Source organism: Centruroides vittatus, unplaced genomic scaffold (assembly GCF_030686945.1).
Source record: "Centruroides vittatus isolate TY-2023 unplaced genomic scaffold, ASM3068694v2 contig_1114, whole genome shotgun sequence".
NCBI lineage: Eukaryota > Metazoa > Arthropoda > Arachnida > Scorpiones > Buthidae > Centruroides > Centruroides vittatus.
In genome coordinates this window covers 1,129,312-1,154,981 of record NW_027120716.1, presented here as the reverse complement: position 1 = coordinate 1,154,981, position 25,670 = coordinate 1,129,312, and the positions used below count along the sequence as shown (strand labels likewise).

At 25.9% G+C, this 25,670-nt stretch overlaps 1 protein-coding gene across 1 annotated transcript in view; it reads right to left on the bottom strand.

Annotated features, from left to right (window-relative positions):
- Positions 1 to 526: 526 nt before the first annotated feature.
- LOC136977684 (cytoplasmic dynein 2 light intermediate chain 1) overlaps positions 527 to 25,670 on the bottom strand; it is a 57,913-nt gene continuing 32,769 nt past the window's right edge. Inside the window, exons 6-13 of the mRNA XM_067273230.1 lie at positions 22,301 to 22,487; positions 19,773 to 19,841; positions 19,523 to 19,680; positions 16,104 to 16,174; positions 12,521 to 12,563; positions 8,964 to 9,012; positions 5,247 to 5,336; positions 527 to 723 (exon numbers count right to left, since the gene is read on the bottom strand). Of these exons, the coding sequence (XP_067129331.1) occupies positions 658 to 723; positions 5,247 to 5,336; positions 8,964 to 9,012; positions 12,521 to 12,563; positions 16,104 to 16,174; positions 19,523 to 19,680; positions 19,773 to 19,841; positions 22,301 to 22,487 (733 nt within the window). The 3' untranslated portion in view covers positions 527 to 657. The remainder of the gene's footprint in view (positions 724 to 5,246; positions 5,337 to 8,963; positions 9,013 to 12,520; positions 12,564 to 16,103; positions 16,175 to 19,522; positions 19,681 to 19,772; positions 19,842 to 22,300; positions 22,488 to 25,670) is intronic.

Genomic DNA, 25,670 nt, shown 5'->3' with positions numbered 1-25,670 from the left:
GGATCGTTACAAACAAAACGTAGCTTGAAGAAGGACCCAGGAGGGATTCAAAAACATTAGCTTGGACAATTAATCATACCTTACACCGGTTAAGGTTTTTTTGAAGGATTATTTGTACTTAAATTACTTTAAGATAAATTATTATTTAATGAAACTGTCATTAAAGATCATAATAACCAGTGTTAAAAGTTTGAAAAGATGCTTTTAAGAGAAGGAAACGTTCTCCATTTGAATCAGTTGTTTTATTTAAATGTTATAACAATTATTAAAATCTACATTTCATTTATTAAAAATATATTTTATTAATTTAAAACATATACAACACAAAACTATTATTCTATATTATAATTTTTTATTATAAAAAACTAAAATTCTTATAAGTGAACATGAATATATTGAAAACATAAAATAAGTTTTATTGAAAATTAATTCAAATTAATTGTTTTTCATATTTGAAATATTAGCAATAATAAACAAGTTTTAATCTTTGTGCAGAATTTTCAGTTAATTTATTTGTACATTTCGAGTAAATTTTAAAAATTTTTAATCATTTTATATATTAATTTAATAAATTAAAACTTTTGATATAATTATACAAAGTTATTAACAAAAGTTATAATTATATGCAACAAGGAGGAAACACAGCTTATCTTTTCACTAATAATCTAAATTATCATATTCTTTTCTTTTCTTTTGCAATTCTCTTCTATACTCTTCAAGTTCCTAAATATATCAAAATTAAAATTTTTAATTAATTAGAATATTATTTCTAATAAAATGTTATCAATTCAAAATTTTGAAAAGTACTTAGAAAATAATAACTAAAATATGTAATTTTTGAATTTAAATAAATGAAAAATTGATTATATTGATAAAATTATTTTAACTTATCATTTTATTGTAATAAAGATTTTGAGTTAAATATATATTTTTACTATAAATGTATGTCTCTTTAATCCGAAAAAATAATTCTGGTAGACTATCTTACAGTCTTTAGGTCAGGAACATCCTTTATTGAAGATACAGGTTACATACATATTTCGGGCTTATTTTATCTTTAAGCCCCTTTTCAGTTCTATACCAAAGAAATTTAAAAAAAACAACCAGTAATATAACAATATAATGCATGTAGATTATATCTTCTGACGTAAAAAACTATTTTATCATACCAAAAAAAGGTTTACCACAATTTTTTCTTTCAAATTCGTCTGTTACACTCATATGACACTTTTGGGTCTTTTTTTTATATTATTTACTAATCCTTATTCAATAAACATAACAATTTAATATATAAAAATATTTATATATTTTTATATATTAAATTGGACATATTTTAAAGATAAAATAAGCCCAAAATGCATATGAAACCTGTAACTTCAATAAAGGATGTCCCTGACCTAAAGGCTGTAAGATAGTCTACCAGAATTCCTGTTTTTTGGATTAAAGAGACATACATTTGTAGAACGAATAAACAGCTACCATAACAGATATTTGAAAATATATATTTTTAAATATACAGTAAGACCCCGTTTAATGTGGGGGGATGTGTTCCTAGACAACAAAGCGCTAAGCAAAATAGCATTAAAGAAGGTCATTTTAACAAAGTAGATAGGAAAAGGCAAGCATGCGATCAAAAATAAACAGATTTTACTTCAATTTCAAGTTATTTTTATGTTAATTTGCATAATAATATATGTTAAATAACACAAACATATGCACACAGAAATGTAAAGTTCAGTTTTTGTGATGAAGGTCCTGGCTCCTCTGAAATTCTTGTTTTATGCCATAAAGTTGTGTAATTTCATTTGTCACTTTTTTCTTTCCTGAAGCAAATGTCGGTAGCAGAAGATCACATCCAAAAACGCCTCGTTTTGCTTTTGCACTTCTTTCAAAATTTGGATCATTCGCTACAATTTGATCAACGATTTTGGTTATCATTACCAAAGTTTTACTAAGGAAATATGTAGCAAGTTCTTTGGGTTCTTTGTTTTCAGAATCACTATTTTCCAGTTATACACAAATTCCTTGTTTTGCCAGTTCTTGAAGGTTGTCATTGGTAAGGCTCTCACCAGAAACCTGCAGTAACTCCTCAATATACTGCTTGTCTACATCTAATCCTGCTGTATCAATTAGGTTGACAATTTGGTCAACCTAACAACACAGTGATGGGCTCTTCTCGTTGAGAATTCTTGGATATCTTCACCTGTAACTTCTTCCACACTTCATTCATGCATTTATCAGTTAATTCTTTCCAAGCAAAGTCGATATTTCCTATGGCATCCATAATGTTATATTTTTCCAAAATTGCACCATGCAATCATAGATTTAAGGAAAGTACAGAACCACTATGAATTGCCTCCTTTTGCTGATTGGTTTGTGTTTGAGAATAATCATATTATATATGAATCAATGAAATGCCACAATAATTTGAATCAGCATAAATTTGGAACTTTTTTTAAGCTTCAAGCATACCACACTACATTGAATCAGCATTAATCAAGGCAGCATTAAGTGAGGTCTTACTGTATTTAAAATTAGTGTTTTAAACTAAAAAATATTTTTTTCGGAATGAAATAAATTCACAAAAATATAAAATTATGCAAAAACAAAACTAACATTTACAGTATATTATTGAAATATATTCTATTTATTTGGAGAAAAAAATCTGTAGATATAAATTAGTACCCAGAAATATTGAATTAGAATTTTTTCACAAGTAAATTAAATTTTTTGAATAAATTTTATTGCTATGATTATTGCTTTCTTTATAAATACATAATCTAATTTTAAAAATAATCCAATTATATATTTTAATGCAAATTAAATTTTTTATAATAATATGAAAAAGTGCATAAATAAAAATATATTATGCTAAATATTAATAGTTCACAAATTCACAAATGGAAAAGCAATTTTCCATTTTTATGAAGCCTGACAATGGAATTTGCATGCTAAATTAACTGAATAAAGTATAAATCTATAACAACAAATATTTTGGATTTATTTACATAATATAAAAGTATAACATAACATAACAGTATAATCAGTTTCAACATAAAACTGATTATACTGTTACATTATGTTATATTTTTATATTATGTAGTCATTTATATTTTGAGACTGTACTCCTTTAATGATTGAATTTTATGTGATGTATGTTTAATGAAAATGAAAAAAATGCTAAAAACATTTTACAATATGCAATAATCACCAATTTATAAATTAAAAATTTAATTTTTTAAAAATTAATAAATAAATATTATTAATTTAAAATAATTTTTGTAATTAAATAATATAGGAAATTTTGATTTTTTTACTATAACTATTACATTCAGTAACAGTTGTGAAAATATAACACCAAACAAATTCTGAAGTAGAGTTTTTGATAATTTATCATATTAAATTATTTTAATATAAAATTTTACTTTGTTTCAACATAAAACTAATTATACTGTTATGTATGCAATTATTCTCTTAAATGGAAAATTAGAAACAATAATAATTTTGTAGAAACATATTCTTTTTACTAAGCAAACATTTAAAACCTCTGATTGATATATCTTCAAGCAGTATAAAATTTTCAAATATTTATTCTGTTAATAAAAATAAATGATGTGGACTGCAATTTATCATATTTTTACAAAATGCATTTAGTAACTATATTGGAAATTATTATTTATTAAACTAATTTTATTATTATTTGATTTGATATTTAGATATTTAAATGTTATTTTCACAAAATACTGTAATATTAAGTTATCATAATTTTTAAAACGGCATATTTATAATTATCACAAGGATGGATTGATAAGATTCAAAAAATATTTGCTTAGCAAAAAATTTCTATATGGTAATTGTTTAATAATTAATTATTAAATATTGGAGAAATATAAAAGAAATACATAAATGAAATTTCACACAAGAAGTCTAAATACTGTATAATATCCAAAATCAAAAATGTTAAATATTTAGGATTTTTAAATATGTATCTGTTTCAATGTATTTTTACATAATGAATATTCTTGTATAGGTAAAATTTGCTAAATAAATAAATAAAAGTGAATAACACTTTAATTATTAAATTTTGTTTTGTAATAATTAATTTAAAAAATTATAAAACGCTTAAATTAGTAAAAATAATTTAACAATTTAGTTTAATAATCAAATTATTATTAAAATGTTTATATATAATTTATAAAATTAGTTAAAAACAGTAAATTATTATAGTTTAGAGTTAATTGGTATTTATTTTCATTTCTGTAAGATAAAATCTAATATATTCAACATATATATATATAAATCAAAATCAGATAACAAATGATCAATTACAATGTTTCTAATGTACCATCAATCATTTATGCTCTGATTCTGATATACATTCAAGACTTTCCTACATTGTCTCCCTGATTATGAAATACTTAACAGCTTTATTTTACAGGGTTCAATATATTCACAAGAAATTGTTGTGAGTTGCACAAGCTCTTGAGTTTATAAAAGATTTTGTATCATAAGTGTTCAATATCACTTCTGTTAGGATGCAACATACATCACAATAATATTCAATTTACTTCCATGTTTGCAGAAGAAAAGAAGTGTAGACAATGCATTTAACTTCTTGTGATAAAATGTTTCTCACAAGTTAAATGGTTTAAAAGTTTGATTTCTTTTTTTTAAATAGATTATTATTATTATTATTACTACTATTTATTATTTTCAAATTCTATATTTTATGGAATATTCAAATAATGAATATTTTTCTTCTTTACATATTTATTTTATTTTTGTTGAACAAATAATAACCTCTTTTGAATAGATTTTAAATCAAAGGCATTTTTACTGCTGTTCCATTTAAAGAATGAAAGTAAACTTCATATAAATTTAAATATTACTATAAATATTAGACAGTTCAATCTATTCCTTGATGCATTCCTAGTATGTAAACTAATTTATCAGAAGTATTAATATCTTATATAGTTCTCCATATTAATACTTAACAGTAAAGAAAACTACTAACTATATGTAATATTTGTGAAGTAACATGTATTCTATGCAAGATTCTAAATTCTTCCAATTTTTATATCATTAAAGCACTGAAACTTTTAAGATCTGAATATTTTCACTAATTTTTAGCATGTAACATCAATTTATTTCTTTACAAAGCAATTTATGAAGAAATAAGAAATCTATGTTTTAAATGAAATAAAATAATAGCTACTAAAAATATTTTAAATTATCTATTTACATACTTTATCTTTCTGAGCTCTCATTATATCAATATCCCTTTCTTTAAAATGGGGATCTTTCCCTGGATCTTCAGAAACAGTTAATTTTGAAGTCTGAAAGTTTAATATTAAATTTTACTTCAGAGAAAATATCAATATAAATAATTTTTTGATATATAATATAGAATAATTTAGATATTTTAATTATTGTCATGTTATTAAATTATTAATAAAATTATAATATTAATAGATAACATACATTCATTTATACTATTTAAATATATATTTTACCAATAGCGAGACAAAAATTTACATTTAAAACTTTATCCTCTTATTCATTCAAAATAAGTTTAAAACAAAAAATAAATTATTTTTTTGCAATATTAATTTTTGAAGATTTAAATTTTAAATTTAATTGGCCAAAACTAATAATGTAATATAAAAAATATTCTCAAAACCATAAGAAAAATCAAAGATATAACTCTGATCTTTCTTATTGTTAAATATAAATAATTTTTTACATTCTTCTAGTTTTGTTTCTAATATTAGTATTTCCTCAATAATGAAATTATTATTTTAAATTAAACAATGTTGTTTTTAAATATTATTTTCATAATAATCAGAAATATCATGTATTGTGAAGAATATAAACAATTTTTCAAAACCAACTGTTCATGTATAAGATAAATTTTAAAATTAAAATGTAAAATAAAAATAAAATAGTCATACTATAAAAAGTTGAATATATTGTATAAAAATTCAGTAATTTTGCAAATTGTTTCAATGAAATTATTATGTAAGTTAAAATCTTGCAATGGATCATCATTACAAGATTTCAATAACTCCATTGAATCAAATCATATACTAGTATTAAAATCTAGTGTTGACAATGTGATAAAAGCAAGAATTGAAAATTTCTCAATTAATTTTATCATAATTATATATGTGACATTTTCAAAAGAAGAAAGAAAACAGCTATAAAAATTTCAAATTTAGAATATTCAGATATTTTAGTTAATATATATATAAAATATTTCTTTTTACATATGAATAACAATAAACAAAAAGCTGATTTGTAGCTATTCATATATCGAAAAAGCTGAATTATTTTCAGGCTAGAATTAACATAATTTTAGATAATTAAATTATGAAGTTTAATGAAAAATAGATGGTAAACTGAGACCTTATGTTAAAATAAAATTTTTATACAAAAATAAAAATAATAAATAAAATTGTAAGATAAATAAATAATAATAGTTGTGACTACTGATGATAAAACTACTAATGAAAAAAATTTCACAACAATCATAATTCATTAATTAATTGATATCTTTTTGTATATTTTCACTTTTCTAAGTTTTCTCATTTTTTATATTTATCATACATAATAGTATAAAAAATATTTTTTGATAAATTTTATATCTTACATCTCTGTGTTATTTCAAAGGTACTAATTTTAATTATCTATTATGTTATATTTTATAGCACAATCATTATATAACATGATCTTACTGTTTAGAAAGACAAAAATTTTGTAATTACAGAAATAAGCGTTTCTTCATAACGAAATGCTCATACTTACGTGTTACTAGCAGGAAAAAAAAAAATCTGTAGGCTTCCATGACAACAGAACACTCTATATCAAATTAATTATTTTTGAATGTGGTATGTACATATTTCAGAAAGGTACATGCTAATAATAAAACAATGATGATAAATCTTACTGCTACATAATTACAATATTTCATTGTAATTTGTTTTTAACAATATGACAGGTATATCTTATAAAGTGATAAATATGATATATGAATAAAATAAAATCCAAATTTTTTCAAAACAGTAAAAGAGTTTTTCTATACTATAGCTAATAATCTATAAAAATGTTGTGCAAATGTTATAAATGGAATATATCACTCTACACATTTATAGAAAGAATTCTGACTTCTCAGCAGTATAAGAATAAAGTCATTGAACACTATAGAATATTTTTTTAGGATTTGTCCCAAATTTTTAAAAAATGCAATAATTATCAAAAAGCTAAACTTATCAACAATTTTCTGAGAGTGAAGATATTGAAGTACAGATTGGCAAACTGGATCTCTAAACTTGACAGAGCTTGGCTGGGATGTATCTAGGATGATACTTTGCAAATCATTAAGTTTTTCATACTACAACATTAACAATGTGATTGTACTTATTTTATAACAACACAGTTTCAGACGTTATATTTTAATCACTATATAGTCATTCCAATGGAAAATATAATATTTATATTCCCCAAAAATGCTTAGATATTAACAAATAGAATACTCTAAGAAGGTTATTGTTGGGTTGGTTGTTTTTGCATGTGTGAAAACCTAATGACCAAGGTCCAATCAAGTTACAGCTATGTGTGGGTGCGAGATTCAGAGATATCTTTTGTTTGGGTCAGTTGAACAAGCAGGACATGACCGGAGTCCATTCTGGACCATTATAACCAACCAAACTGTAGTTCTTTACGAGAGATTAAACAGGAATTTTGGGATTAGAGATCTTTACACCCTAAGATCTTAACAGTTATCATTAGAATTTTCTTTCCTTCATTGCATTCTATACCCGACATACAGGTTTAAACTGTCTCATTTTAAAAGAAGCAACATTTCAGGCTTTTACAGACTGGGATCTTTGCGTCCAGGGTTATGCTTGATACATTTACCAAATTATTGGTCTGGTGGATTTAGTATTGCTATTATATTCCTTTAAGGCTTTTAAGTTTCTTTATTTATTACTAGTGTTTAAACAGTTAATGTAACTTAGTACCTCTAAAAACTTCTCTAAAATAAAATGCTGCCTTGTGGACACCAATAACAGCATCCATTTCAAATCTAAACTTTGACAGGAATTTAAAAGCAAATATCTCATTCCATAAAACTTTCATGCATCATCTCATAACTGGGTTAAGTTTTTCCATTATTTCTTATGATCAAAATTTGAACCCTATTCTGATATAATCCAGTCACCCTGCCCATGTTTCCTAAATAACATTAAAGTGCTACAAAACATCTACTTACCTACCAAGCAATTTTTCTAAGTGAAATGAAATAAAATAAATGAAAGTGTTGATTACTTTATTCACTGATATAAAAAGAACTAATATGAAATGAGAGAAGCAAACATGTAAGTTATTAGATATTTCTTTATTTAACGGTAAGAAAACAATAGTTAGTTAAGATGATAAGTAAGCAAAAAAGAAGTAAAATAAACAAAAATAAAATTATTTTTAATTAATAAAATCATAATTATCTATAGAAAGCTCTGTAATATAGAAATAAGGTACACTAAACACATGTTGAAATGAATAGCATTATCCCAAGCTGAATGTAATTTCTGTATCTTGTTTTGTTTTATATGTAAGCTTAATGAAGTATAAAATATACTAAGTAAAAAATATAAAGTATATTAAACAAGAATCTTTTAATCTTTATTTGTAATAGCAGTTAAATAGGATGTTCTTTGTAAGTTTAATAATGAATTTATGTAATTTTAAAACTTGATTTTTGTGAATATTTAATTAATAAACCTTTTTAACAATTTAAATCTTTATATCCTGTATTATCTTTTATATCATTTCTGTATAATTTTTTATCATATATCTTAAATCTAACAAAAATAGTAAAATGTTAAGAATAAATAACATAAAAGTAATTAAAAATTAAAAAATGAAATTGATTTAGCATAAAAACATAAAATTTGGATACATACCACTTGTGGAAAATGAGATAAAAATATATGTTTCCACATATCTATAGATCTACAAAAAAAATTTTTCTTTTTTAACATTTAATTTCAAACAATAAGATAAATGGAAAGTAACTATGCATTGAGAAATCACTATAATTTCTATTGCTAATGCAATAGAAAATTATTTGACATGTATCTTATTAAATGGAAATACAGATGCATACTTTAAAATTCAATGTAAGCACTGGTGCCATCCACTGACAACACATTTTCTTCAGATTATGACATGGATGGAAGGCCACTTCTCTGTGCATCCACAACCAAACCTGTGATCATTTTAGCTTAGAATGACAATGCTTGATTGTTTCTAGACAGATTATGGCATGACATCCTTTCACTGTTCACCACCATTTCTGCACAGCAGCCACTGATTTCCACACCTCATAGTTTGCATCAATCTGTAATTGCTCCTGAACAGACAAACAGTCAGCCATCTTTTTTGTCACTGTGCATGCAGTCTCTCTAGGTCCCTGCCCATACCACTGATGTGGAATTATAAAATTTCATCAATTGATGCACTGTACATATACACACATATTTTATTGTGATTACATTATTATACAAAAATTATAGTGATTTCTCAATGCCTAGTTACTTTCCATCCACTTTGTATAAAAATGTTAAAAATAAAGTATCAAATATATATATATAGCTTAAAGCAATATCAAAAGATTTAAAAATTTTCAGTGCATTGATATATGCTAATAATTTTTAAATACGTGCAAAAAGAATTTATCTATAATATAAAAATTAAAATATGTTTCTTACTGAATGTGACAAATAATAGTTTTATTTTTATTTTTATTTACTTGTTTTAAATAACTAGATATTAGGCTTATTAAAATTCATTTGAAAAGTTATTCAATACACTAGATACTCATTTATAGAACAATTTCACAAAATAAAAAATAACAATAATTCAAGTTACTATAATTTCATGTAACTTTTAAACATAGATAATGTATGTGTCATCTATATTTAAAAGACAATGTGAAAACATTGCCTTTTAAACATAGGTCCACCAGAAACACATACAGTGGAAGCTTGATTTCTTGAACTTGAATTCAGATAATTGAAATTTCAGATAATTAAGAAACTTGTTTGTTTTTGTATTTTGGGTACAACATCAAGCACTGTGCTTTTTAAAGTTTCATAAACAATGAATACTGTAATGCAATTATTGTATTTGAAGATAAATTAATTTACTCAAAATCTAACAATGTTATTTATATATCCAAAGTTTGCAGAACTATAATTGATAGATGATGTAGTGATTTTCAGTTACATGAAGAGATTGGTCTCCATATATTATAATCTGTGGTATGTACTACAGTACAACAGTACAAGTTATATTTCATTTTTTTTGTTTTTTTTTTGAAAACTCTACATTATCTGCATTTCAAATATGGACTTTCAGATAAACAAATGTATACACATACCTTACCTTCTGATCTCTCTGATTCATTTCTTGTGCATCAATCTCACTTTAATTATTATTATGACTGTTACTTAAACTTGTATAGTAGAATCTTGATAGTTCAAGATTCCATATAATTCGAGGCACTACCACCCTTAAGCCAAAGTACATGTATTCAACCAGAATGTGTAAAAATTACATACTTGAGTAATTCAAATCAAATGTGTGATGAGATATCATATACTGAACTTTTAAGCACACCAAAAGGTTTAACACTGGCTTTCAATTTATTGTTTATGAAATGATATAAGGTGTGTCCTATAAATATAAAGGGACTAATAGATTTCTATGTAAAATCAATCAGCCTGAAAAACTTTGGAAAATTACTTAGTTTGGTTTGCTTAAACTTTCACAAATGCACATACAAAAAATGATAATGTATTGGGAAAGAAAAATAAACAACTTTAAAGAATTACAATCAGTTTGACTGTCACAAAAATAAATGCATATAACAAAATTAACTGAAACAATTAATGATATGTTAATAAATATTATATTTAACAATAACCTAATATACAATGAAGCAGCCTTTGGCTAGAATAACTTTGCAAATGTAATCTGGCATTGATTGTATGAGTTTTTGGAGAACAGATGTGCTTATTTTTCCTACTGATGAATTATAGCTTGTTTTAGTTCTTCTACACTTTTATATTGCAGCACATTTGTGTTTACAGCTCTAGCAAAATCCCCATGATTTTCTGTCGAATTAAGATTAAGAGATATATACATATAATACACATCACAAAGCCCAATGAGTTAATATAATAATCTAAGGATTGCCTAAATATTCAGGCTATAATATGGCTATAATGAAATAATTAATACAATTATATTAATTATAGACTGAATATTTAGGTGATCATTAGATTATTGTAGGAGATAAATAGATTTCCTTATAAGGTTCAGTATTATAACTCTATTCTTATTAAATTTCTATTATTAATGACAATACAGTATATACATATAATACACATCTCAAAGCCTGATGAGTTAATATAATAAACCAATGATCGCCTAAATATCTGGGCTATAATATGGCTATAATCAAATAATTAATACAAATAAATTTGGTACTGGAGGTAAGCATCTCTTATCTAAACTAATAATTATAATTTTAATAATTTAATAAATAATTTAGAACCTTCTGGAAGAAAATAACTGACCCAGGGCGGGGCGTGAACCCGCAGCCTCCGCTTGCCATGCAGTGCACTACCAATTGCACAATTGGTAGCGCACTGCATAATTTTACTGCAGGACACAAAATAACTCCTTAGCAATATACCATATAGTGATCATGATGATTGAACAGTATGTATGTACCTGTGCAATAGCTCATACAGCATGGCCACTCTACTGTTGAATTGCTTTGTAAGAGCAATGTAGTGTCATTTATTTTTTATCGTCAGAGGGAGGAAAACCTGAAATCTACAGGAGAATGATGGTTCAGTATAAAGACAGGAGTGAGTGTAGGAATGGGTGGAAAAATTTAAAAATGGAAGACACAACATCAGTGAAGAACACTAAAATGGGAGACCAGTTTGCATAGCAACTAAGACAGTGAAACAAAAAACTGAGTAGCCATGCAGTGTGCTACCAATTGTGCAATTGGTAGCGCACCGCATGACAAGTGGAGGCTGCGGGTTCATGCCCTGCCCTGGGTCAGTTATTTTCTTCCAAAAAGCTCTAAATTATTTATTAAATTATTAAAATTATAATTATTAATTTAGATAAGAGATGGTGCCTAATGCTTACCTCTAGTACCAAATTTATTTGTATCAATTATTTGATTATAGCCATATTATAGCCTGGATATTTAGGCAATTATTGATTTATTATAATACGGTATATTTCTTCCATGATGCATTGATGTTACATTAATATATTATGAAGATTGAAAAAGAAATTTAACTATTATTACTTATTTCCCAACTTATAATAATAACAATTTATAATAACAATTAGAAGACCAAGTTAAATTCTTTATTAATTTATTGTATTTAAAATATTTTTTAATATACATATTGAAATAAATACTACTTACCTTGAAAAATGTTTTCCTGAATCATCAGATGATGTAAGATTTCCTAAAAAAAAGTTAAAATAAAATAGTTGTTTACAAATATTATATTTCCCTAAAAACAATTTAAATTATTTATTTATTTGAATATATATTGATTAAAATATATACATCTAAAAGTAAAATTCTGTAAAAATTTTTATACAAGAAGTTATTAAATTTGTAATTTTAAATTATTTGCTAAACAGATATTTCACTAGACAAAGTATTGATAAATGACAATGAAATATATAAGTAATATTGTGATGCAATGTAATGTTAAAAAATTTTTGTATAATATATCATTATACATATCAAATAATATATAAAATTTTTGTATAATTAAAAATTTATCAATTATTATTAACATTTGTTTAATGTAAACTTCTAATAGTATACATATTCATAATTAATTACTTTTACAAGTTTTTTATGAAAAGTTTATAGTATTAAGAAAAATGTTTAGTACAGTTTTAAAAATGTCACTGCCAAAACTAGTTTACTGTTGGCAAATTGCTCCAATATCTGTTGAGTACAGAATATAAGTATTTTTTCAGAAGCATGTTGACCAGAATAAAACTATAAAAATTAATTATTATTTATTTTTACTTATTAAGAATCAGAAATAATGCAACTTACTAAAGATTCAAGCAATAAATGATTTCATATTTCTTCAATCTATTTGAATCATCTTTAGAATGATAGTACTTAAAGACTAGGAGAAATGATCTTCATTGTTTTTCATATTATTAACTATTATTATTATTATTTCTTGCCTAAATTGTTGAGCATACTTCTTGAGTGCTATTATTCACCTTTATACTTTCTATAACTCCACCAATGTTAAGATTTGTTATGATTTTACATTACAGCTAAAACAAGTCAAAATACTAATAAGTTAAGGGGTCTGATTTTACAAAACAAGACAATTTAATTTATTAGTATTTCAACTTGTTTAATCTACTATGAAGTTGATGGAGAATGAAACTAGAACATTACAGACAATTTTTCCTTCACTTCTCCAGTATTTTTTCTACAAATTTTTATTATTAAAATAGAAGTAACAAAGGAAGAAATTTATTTTTTAACAAATTCCTTTGTTTGAAACACTAAGCCTTGGTCATTGAGACTGCATAGAGAATTTACAACAACTAGACTAACTTAGATCTCTTAATTTTGAACTTTTTATTTACATTTGATTTAGTGATCAAAATCACAATGATCATACATAAAAAAATCCATATCATTTTCACAAGATCATATCACTAATAAGTTTATACATATGATCTGTAGAAATATACAGTAACAAATATAATGAACAAATATAAAGTAAACAAAAAGATATGAGACAAAATTGCTTAAGTAGAAAATTTTAATTTTGTCAAATTTAGTTCCGTTGTTAAAATGTTAAATTTTTGAAAAGATGTTTGAATTCAGTTATACCTAAAGATGGCCTATTGTATTAGGCTGAAAACGTTTGTGTTTAGTTTAATACACATTTCTCAGCAACAGAAAGTGTATTGATAGTTCATTAAGTCAAATTTAGAAAAGTGACATCATTTAAGAATTATTAAGGTGTAATAAAAATGAAAGCATATGCATGATCCAATTTAATTTTTGATTAAAAACTATTAGCAAAATATAACTACAAATAAAAGACAGGAATTTCAATTTAAAATTTATGATAATGTATGCACTGCAAAAAATTTTACTGCAGGACACAAAATAAAACCTTAGCAATATACCATATAGTGGCCATGATGATTAAACAGTATGTACCTGTGCAATAGCTCATACAGCATGGCCACTCTACTGTTGAATTGCTTTGTAAGAGCAATGTAGTGTCATTTATTTTTTATTGTCAGAGGGAGGAAAACCTGAAATCTACAGGAGAATGATGGTTCAGTATAAAGACAGGAGTGAGTGTAGGAATGGGTGGAAAAATTTAAAAATGGAAGACACATCATCAGTGAAGAACACTAAAATGGGAGACCAGTTTGCATGGCAACTCAGACAGTGAAACAGCAAACTGAGTAGCAAATCCATGACTACAGGCAAGTTATTGTTGATGAAGTTGCTATAGAATTCAACAGGAGTCACAGCTATGCATACAATATTATGCATAATGATCTCAAGTGTGGGAAAATGTGTAGCAGGTGGGTCTGAAGGCAGCTGTCTATTGTACAACAAACAATTTGTAAAGAGCACTTCATTATGCTTGAGAAGAAGATGCTTTTCTCCATCACACTGTGACAGGAGATGAGTCTTGAATGCACCATTATGCAACCAGAGAGTAAGAGGCAATCAATGTAGTGGAAGCGTATATTGTCTCCAGTCAACAAAATATTCAAGATACAGGTTTCTGCTGGAAAGTCATGCAATAATATTTTAGAATGTCAATGGCCCTCTACTGATGAACTTCCAGGAAAAGGAACTGTGGAAAGGAAAGGAAAGTGCTTGATATAGTGACAGCTGGTGAACAAGTTTAAGCCTGCAATACAATTGAAACATTAGCGTCTTCTCTCAAAGGAAGTTTTGTGCTTCACGACAATGTCCAGCCCCATACAGCTGTGCATACAGTCAATACACTAAGTGATCTGAAATTTGAGGTGGTAACATCCAAACTTGGCACCATAGGATTTTCACTTATTTGGACCTTTAATAGAATATTTGAAGTCAGAAGTTTTATGATGACACTGAAGTAATAGAGGCAGTGCAAAGTTGGTTAAAAGCCATAACAAAAAGCCTTTCTTTAAGGGCATCTGGAAGCTCATGGACAAGTGGACCAAGTGTGTTGTGAAGCAGGATATGTCAAAAAAATAAGAAACAAAATTTTTTGTGCTCTTATAAAAAAATTATTATAAAATTCCTGTTATTTAATGATTTTCCCTCATATTGCGAAAATAGAAAAAAATATTTGAATTTTAATTATATAAAAACTAATTGCTTTTTTCATCAGATATAAAACTTTATCTAAAAAACAAGATAAAAATTTATAATTAATTTTTTATTAAAAAGCAAAAACAAACCTTTGTTATTTTGAATATGTCTGTAATTAATGATTTCTACAGAATAAGGTATTTAAGTGCATTTAGATACCTTTTTCAGTTAAGTGTTTTATTATGCATATTGAATATGGTTTTATGTCTACGGATATTCTCCTTGCTATAATAAGCATTTTACTCAATTGTATTTAACATTTATGATTTATTTATTTCATAACAAACCTCATGGAAAAAAGTTTTTTCTTAAAGAATTCCTGAAAACATCAAAATTTAACTTAGGTACCTTATTCTGTAGAAGTACTTCAATTATAATACTAATTCATAAAAAGTTTTTCCAAATATTTTAAAAATACCAGCAATTTAATAATTTAGAGAAGTTATTAATGCTATATTATACCACAATATGGAATCTTTTGTTCAAATATATAATGTAAAAACATGTATAAACATGACAATGTATATTTATGTTAGCTATAGCAACTAATTGAATCTAGATATATTTCCATTTTATACACATATAATAGTTTATAAATATTTAAATTATTTTAAATAAAATTATTTACCTATTGATTTAAAAGAATCACCTCCAAATGGTATATAAATTGGTTTATTATAATCTGAGATAACTGTTTTGCTGGAAAAAAAACCTTGCATTAAAATTACAAAAGTATTCATAATCCAAAATTAGTTCTTACTACTCAAAACACATCAAATCTTGCATACAAAGCATGGCCAACAAGTCAATTACAATCAAATTCTTATTTCCATCATGAAATCTTTTAACTATTGCTATAGTTTCAAAATTACAAGATATAAACAAGTATAGTTTCAAAACCGACCAAGTCCACTATGTTAATTTTCCAATAATGCCAAATTTTAGTTTAACATATGAAATTTCTTTTTAAATTTATATGATTTGTGTTCAAATTTTTGAAAAAAATATTCAATTTCATTTAAATAAGATCATTCTAATTAGTGCTATTTTGATTAAAATGGTTTTTATTTGTGGGAGTTGGCTGTTTTTGTGACAGAAGCTGGCCACTTTTTGCACTTCAGATTTGGCTGCTTTAACTGTTACTTGAATGGACATAGACACTTTTGATGTTTGATATTATTTAGATATGACAAAAGTTAAATTTCTGTTACATATATTAATGTATTATATATTAATTATATATATGTTATATATATATATATATATATATTTGTTGTTATTTAATAAATTTTATTAAAAATACTATTCAAGAATGAAAAAAATGCATTTTGTTAGAAAATAGCCTGAATAAAAGTAATGAAAAATTGTATACATTATGCTTACTGAAAAATTTTTGTCCTGAAGAAACCTGAAAGGGTTTCTTCAGGACAAAAATTTGCTGCAGTACTTTTGAGAGTGCTTCCTGTATCCAATTATATGCTTTCCAATCATTGCCAATGACATTCATAACACTATATTTTTAAAGACACTGCAGTATTTTTCATTATGTAATATTGTATCCATTTTGTGTAGATCTTTTTCTATATTCCTGAAGATTGAATAAGGAGACAAAAATAAATAATCTGTCACAAGGAACACAAGTTTAATTCTTATTTTTGTCCTCTTTTTTTTTGTTAGTTGGTGCAAGAATTTAGTCATCATCATTATCAAAGTAAAGTTTTTACTTACATTAGCACAATCATCAACACAACCAAATTGTGTTGATGATTGTTTTGGCTGTGGTTGATGATTGAATGGGAGCTTGTGAATCATTGAAATGCATTTGGCCAGGTTTGATGCATAATGGCTGTGAATTTGTCTAATCTTGAAATTAACCTCCAATTTTAATTTCGTTTTTCTATGCTGTCTGATTGGTTTTAAAACTTATCACAGTCATCATTGAATAGAAAATAAAAAAATACATAAGCTAGCACTTATTTAATTTTTACAAACTTGACTGGTTTTGAAACTATACATCCCATATAATACAAAAATGTGTGTTTAAATGGCATTATTTAGTATATAATGTCCCTTGATTTTTAACATCCAAACTTCATAGCATGTATGTAAGCTATCTCTTAATACAAATTTTTCAGCCAACATTTATATACAAAAAATTTATATTTACATCCAGAAATTTAATATATTTTTAATAAAATGATATGCAAAGAAACCTTGAGTCACATTCCAAATACAATTGGTAAATATCAAAATCATATACAGAAAATCCTCAGGTATTCAAACTTGGGTAGTTTGAAATCCTGTTAGTTCATAACTGTACTATTTGTCAGGAATATAAAGATTTATATGTTAAGAAATTTGGTTAGTTCAAAATATGGCTACTTCAAAATTTAAAGTGAAAATTCTGTCTGAACCTTGATATGTTAATTTGTTCATTTATATTAAGGTGTCTCCATACTATAAGAGAACATTAGACCAAAAACAATTCTAATCTGGTCAATATGGCTTTGCTTTTACAGTAATACATTTTTGAGTGTCACCTTATCCATGGACTACCCTTTTTTCTCTTATCTCATAAAATACATCTGGGTTTCAGGATTGCAAGATTGAGCTAAAAGTAGCAGATTGAGATATTTTTAGGGCTCTAGGCTACTACATTTGGGCAAATTACTACTTTTTGGGGCATTTTAAAAATAATTTGGGCTGCAATTCAAGGAATTCTGCTTTACTTTTTATAAAACCTATTTGATAACCTGTGAGGTTCTCACTACACTGTGCTGTTTATCTGCAGTTTATTTGTATTATTATTATTGTTAATTATTAATTAACAAAAATAACATTCTGTATACGTAGCTGTATTTCATTTGCTTAACAAAAAAATATATCAGTTAAATGGCATTTGGCATTTTGTACAGAATTTTGTAAATCTCAAATAATTCAAAACTTGATAATTCAAAGTCACAATTATTTCATCTCAGGAATTTCGAATTAACGAGGATTTCCTGTATAGACATTTTGAAAAACATGCTTTCTTAACTTTCTGTAAGCTTATATGGTTTTCAGCTCACTTGGTGATTAACAGTCCATTACATAAAATTATCTTGTTTTTATATGAATTTTTATGTTTCACAACTTCTTTGCTGAGTTATCTTGTAAAAGAAGTATGATATAGCTTACAGACTGTATATGTTACTGCATACAAAGAAACTGATAACGATATTAATTAGTAATCAGAAAGTAAAGTTTTACGCATTTTACATATAAACATAATCAGTTAGTACTTACACATATTTATTTTGCTATGTTTTAGTTGTGTTTTAGAATACTAGTTTGTGATTTTTAGTTGATGTGATGCATTATAATTTTTCTCCTTAAAAATGATGGAAAATAGGTTTCTAATTGGTAAATATATTAGTAAAATTAAGTATAAGGATGCCTGTATTCTTTATTCAAATTAAAATTAACAAAAATATAATAAAAATTAAAATGTTACATGCAATAAAATATTAAATATACATATTGTAGCTTTAAAAAATATTATAATGTTAGCAATAATAAATCCAGAAATCTTTAGAAAGGCTATAGTGAAGAAACAATGTCTTACAAAATTCTTTTACTACCTGAAGTACCTGGCATTACTCAAGAAAAACTCCCAGGAGGAGCTACAGCTGCACTTGGAGATCCCATAAATCCACCCCTGATCATTAGTATAATAAGAATGTTCAGCTAAAATATTTATATTTTATTTTCAATATGATATTATAGTAACACTAGAAAGTGGATCATCGTCTTCCTTTGTTATGCTGATAAATTATTTTCAACTAATTTTTATTAAAAATTTTGTAAATATTGTTTACAAAACCTTCAAAATAAATTGTTCTTTATTTCTAATTATTAAAATTAACACAAGATGGTGGCTTAACAACCTACTCTAGCCAAATTATTAACTGTACTTTAAAATTTACTATCTTCTTATAACTTATCAAAATCACAATAATATAAAACAATTATTCAAGTTCAGTTTACAAATTTTTGTAATCTACTTACCTAGCAGATGTACCAAACACTAAACTACTTATCAATGCACGACTTTTTGTAATGATATTTTCAGATTTTGTACTAACAAAGCATAGCATTGCCCCATTACTATGTGCAACAAACCTAAGACATCGAGATATCACCTTTTTCTTTTCTGGATCCATATTCTGACATAAATAAATATTAAATTTTAATAAAAATATGCAAAAAGCAATCTCATTTATAACAAATATTTATAAAATTTATTTCATTTACTAACCTGAAATATATCATATTTAGATCCAAATATTACTAAAGGAAGTGGAAAAGGATTTATTTTATCTTTATCCTGAAATAAGAATATTTTAAATTATAATAACTCTAATATATTTTAAAATATTTTAAACTGAGAATAAAAATTCTCAATTTTCTGAAAATGAAAATAATGAAAATAAAAATATTTTATTTCCAGTTTCTTTTCATTTGGGCCTTCTTTAATGAGATATAAGAACTTAAAATTTTATAATTTATATACATTTTACATGTTCTATATTTATGATGCAATTTAACTTTTATCTATTTAAAATATTGAAAGATTTCTTATACTTTTACAGACTTTCCATTCAAGTAGGCTCTCTCTTTCATAACCCAACACAGTATGTATTCAATTTTGATTAGTTATTACTATACACGATAATTTATATGCATTTTTTTCCTTATTATGCTTGTCAAAACTACAGATACATCTTACGTCCACAGTCAAAAACAATCAACAGTCATCACAAGTAGACTCTCTCGTGTGTTATGTATTAATGATACTAGGCAACAAATTATCACTTAAGTTGTATATCCTTTATATGTGATGCAATTTTGTGTCGATTTTGGGGTGCTGAACATGTAAATAATAATGAAATTAATGATAAGTTACTGTTTTCAAGATAAATGTAAATGTAATGCAAAATGTAACTTACTGCATTCTTCCTATGTTAAATGCACTATCTTTTAGTTTGTCACATGTATTCAACATCTGTAGTATCTCTAATGAGAGTCATTTGATAGAATTGTTATATAGACTTCCAACGCATTAAATTTTTATATTTGATGAAAATTCAAAATTTCCTCAAATAAAATTTTTTGTAAATTAGTCAAACATAAAATTCACTTGTAAAGAAACTAATAATATATCAAAAAATTTTAGTCTCCAATACCTGGATATTAGATATTAATTCCAAAAAATTTTTCTTTTGCATCAGACTTTTTTTTAATACAGGTTATAATTTTTTGCAATTAGTAAAAAGTTTAGAATTATCAGAACATCATAAAATAAACACTGTTTGGTATCTGAATGTTTCTAGTTTAAAATAACAAAAATTTCATGACAATAGCTTTGGTAAAAACAGTTATGACAAGAAACATGAAAATTTTCACATCTTGAGTACAAAAGTGCACATTTGACATAGAGAGATTAAAACTTGAACTAACTAATGATCTTAAATATCATATTTGTGTTCAGCCTACCAAAAACAGTAAGAATTTGTTAATATTTTCTCAGATACAATTTTGCTGTTTGATCACTGTAATTAAACATTTTCAAGTATACTGTTCAACAGTCAAATCAGTTCAAATTAATTTTTTTGGCAATAAGAGTTTAATTTAAGCTGCTTTTTGAAATTTAAATGTATCAAGATGACATTATAATGCATTAAAAAAATTATTTATTGTATATTAAAGTAAATACCAACAGTGGCCAAACTGCAACTCATGAGCTCTGTGTGATTCTCCTAGAACATTAATACAGTTCAATACACATACAATTTCTTCATACATAGCATTTTACATTAACTCCATTTCTCCTATTGCTGTTTCTTAGAGTAAATTTTTAGAAAGTGCAAATAATCAGAAAACTTACATACATTTACATGTAACATTTTTGTAAGTTTTCTGATTATTTGCACTTTCTAAAAATTTACTCTAAGAAACAGCAATAGGAGAAATGGAGTTAATAGAATTGTAAGGTGTAGGTCTTAAAATGTTTCACAAATTCTCAATATTCCTAAAATAAAATACAATCATTTAAAGACCACATGTTGCTTTATAGTCATATTTGGAATCATATATAGTTGCAAATCATTATATGCAACTATGAAGTTTATTAAGTATTATAAAGTCTAAGTATCAGTCACAGTTAATAAATCTACATCTACAGAAATTAATATGGAGTGGAATTACTGAACAAAGACTGAATTTTAAACAGTTAGCATTCCAACTATAAAGCCGCAAATCTTCTACCAGTAAGTAATGAAAGAGAAACATTTACAAGTATTTAGACAAAAAGAAAAAAAAATAATTTACAATAAATCAATTTTCTTGAAATTTTTTTAGCCATTTTTACATACCTGCTGAAACATATATATTCTTAACCTAGAGTATTTTAACTATAAATAATATAAAATACCATTTCAATATAGGATTCAGCTACCTTGTATTTCTGATACTGATATAGTGCTCCTACCATGATAAAATTTGACCACCCCTGGTATATACAAAGTATGAAAATTGAACTGCCGACCTGTTTCATGGTTTTTGTATTATTTTTCTAACTTGTTACTTAACTAAACTTAACAAAGCTATTTAAAAATCTCTCACTCCATAAAAACAAATTTAAAAATTTGATTTTAAATTCGTGATAAGTTTTAGAATCAAAGAAATATGATGTAAACTTAGAGTCAAACAGATAATTTTACAAAAACAATTTGAATAGCAGTGAATGGAAACCCTGATTATTATTAAATAACAAAATTTTCATACCTCATGATTTTCTCCAACTCTTTTCCAAGCTTTATCAATTAGAATCTGTTTTAATTCTTTAGATTTTGCAGCATGAAGGTTCAATACATCTTTAATTCTGTCTGTACAAGCTTGCAATAAAGTTTCCATTGTAAACCATAATTCTTCTGGTACTGAAAGATCTAGTACAATAGCAACTGACAATGACCTAAAATTTATAAAAGATAGATACAGTCAAACCTGTTTTTATGCGGTGGATAGGGACTGCATAAAAAAAATCGCATAAAAAAAAATCGCACAAAACTTCACGAGTGGCTATAAAAAATAGTTTTCGCAACACAATTAAAAAAATATTTTTTTAATTACCGCATTTTAATTACCTATTGACCGCATAAAAAAGTCTCACATAGAAAATAACTCAAAACCGAGAATTTATTTTATTAACAACAGATGTCAGCACTTGACTGCATCGTCTTGTCTATCGTCTGTTTTACATATTTTTGTCCAGGTGGTTTTTTGTTGACTTAAAAAATAAATTATTTCATTTTTCGCATATTTATGCAATAATATTACTATAATAAGTTCATTTATGCTATAATAAGTTTATTTAGCTATAATAAGTCAACGTGAGACATGACAAATCGCACGAGACTAGTTGCCAACTATACCGCACAAGTAAAAAATCGCATAAAAAAAGACCGCATAAAAACAGGTTTGACTGTATATTAAACTTATTTAATATAAGTTAATTTCACAAAAATGAAATTTTTGTAATAGTAGAAAATATTCATAATTAAAATGAATCTATTCTGATGATTCTGCATAAATAAACATTTTTTGAAATATAATCAACATTTATTAGAAACAGCAATATTGTCTTTGTGTGATGCAAGAATTCTGACTATAGCTTTATACAACTGAAATATCAGTTAATAGTTGAAAAAAAACTTTGAATAACAACACCATTAATAACAATTATAAAGACTTCAAGTGACCCTTATTATTAATGACATCATATTTTGACAATTTTATAATGAAAAATAACTTCCATCTGTCATATTAGCATTTTTTCATTGTTAAGCATTCTTTTTGTAACATACCTATGCTCATTCATATTTATGTTATGTTATATAAATTATAGTGTGTTTTTTAAATATTAATTTGCATTATTTTATGAATAAATACAGAACAATGAAGAGAACAGTTATTTTTCCCATTTTTATTTTTCCATCTATCAACCACCCACAAAGCTTTATAAACTTCACATCATGATGCTTAAGTATAAGCTAAATTATAAGAAAATACTTGATAAGAAGTCTTAAAAGATTAACGAAAAATTGTTGAGGAAGTTTCAACTTATCTCTTAAAAATTATAACAACATAATGTGTTTATTTTACTTAAAATCTTATAAGTGTGGCTTTAATTTTCATTATTTTTTGCCAGTTTTATTCATATAATTTTGGTTAATTTTATTCCTTCGTTTTGTAATTAAGTTTTATTTTGATTAATTTTAAATAGTATTTTAATATTTCTATTTATGCTTGAACTTAAGCTGTTTACCATTCCATTGCAAAAATTTCTATAACTGAACAATTCCATAATATATTTTACAATGGAAACCATAATTATCTTGATCATGATTACAATAAACAAACTAAGATAGATTACAGTTAAAGTATATAATTCTACCTGCAGCAATAAATAATCAAATATAATATTTATAAGTTAGTACATGATAAATAATGTTGCTCTCCAATCACCGTCTAGACCTATCTGACACAGAGAGGGTTAAGAATTACTCTGAAGAACTCTGTTTCTACTGTACTATTTTAGATGCAGTATTTTGCGTTTTTGTGAAAAATCTGACATACTTTTAGACCCATCTAAAAATTCTCTAATTAGTCTCGGAAGAGAGAGGATCTAATTCTTGCACCCAGTGAAAATAAGGTAAAATCGGCTATAATCTAAACAGTAACAGCATCCCTATCATGTATAACCCGGTTCTCAAATCCTTGTACAAGGAGATCGCCAGGAAAAAGAATATCTATTATTTTTAGAAGACGCGCCACAATTTTTGAATTGTTAAGGAACGGAAAAGATACAGCGGACCGAAATAAACTTCCCGGCATCTACTCCATCCCTGTTATGGATCACAGGTGTAACAGAAGCATGATATACATAGGATCTACCAAACGCCACCTCGAAACGCGTATCAAAGAACACGTGGCTGATATTAACAATGGAAGAAACAGCACAGCTCTAGCCGTTTACTCTTTGGACCCTGACATTGAACCCATTTTCACCCAGGCAAAGGTCATTCACACCACCCACCACACTAACCACCTCAGATGGCTAGAGGCAATCTGCACATGTCTTAACGCTATTAATGAAGGTAAATGCATTAACTACAAGGACGAGATAGCTCTATCGACAGCATGGCAGGCTCTACTGATAAAACGATAAATTAGAGCACAACAAGCATGGCGCGCATGTCCGTAGTGACGTCATCAGGACAAGACAACGTTCCGGATCGTATTTCTTCACAACTTAGAATTGAAGTGCATTCTGTTAGGGGATTGTTACCTGAAGAAGAACCGTTAAGGTTTGAAAAACGTTTGTAACTAATTGGTTTAGAGTGACGCGCACCGGTAAAAGGCTTTTAGATATGTGAAACTGTATAATCTAAATATCTTAATCTTCGTTATCGTTACTTTTTGTGTGAGCAACATCTGGCTCATCTGCTAGTTTTATTTTATAAAACTCGTCTCTACCCTCAAAATTAAGCTTGAGTTCTAATATGAGTACAGACAGAAAAGGAAATCTTATAAAATTTGAAGATGATATTTACTATTCACTGAAAATAATAATTCACATTGACCACTCTTCAAGTTTGGATGTTAAAACAGCAATACTGCACTATCCAGACATTATCCAAAATACAGCATTGATCCAAAATACTGCATTGCCACCAACCAAGTTTCAGTAGAGCATTTATTTTCTGCTCTTAAAATTATTAAATATGATTTAAGAGCTTCAGTGACTGCTGACTTAATAGAAGCGATTTTTTTTGTAAGGAGTAATTCAGTTTATAACAGAGATGAAAAATAATAAATTAATCAACATGGCAAAATAAGCAACTTTTTTTAAACCAGTTTAAATGTTATATTTTTCATTCTTGACTTAGTTTAATGTATTTGTATACCTACATATTACCCAATATACTTGTATATTATGTACAACATTTTTATTATACTATTTTGTTTGTATAAGAATGTATTTACTATTTTTATTCATACATGCATACCAAATATCAATGCCATCATCAAACAAGTCAATAAATGTGAACTTGTATATTCAGTAGATGTGTCGAATTTTAATGTTTAATTAATT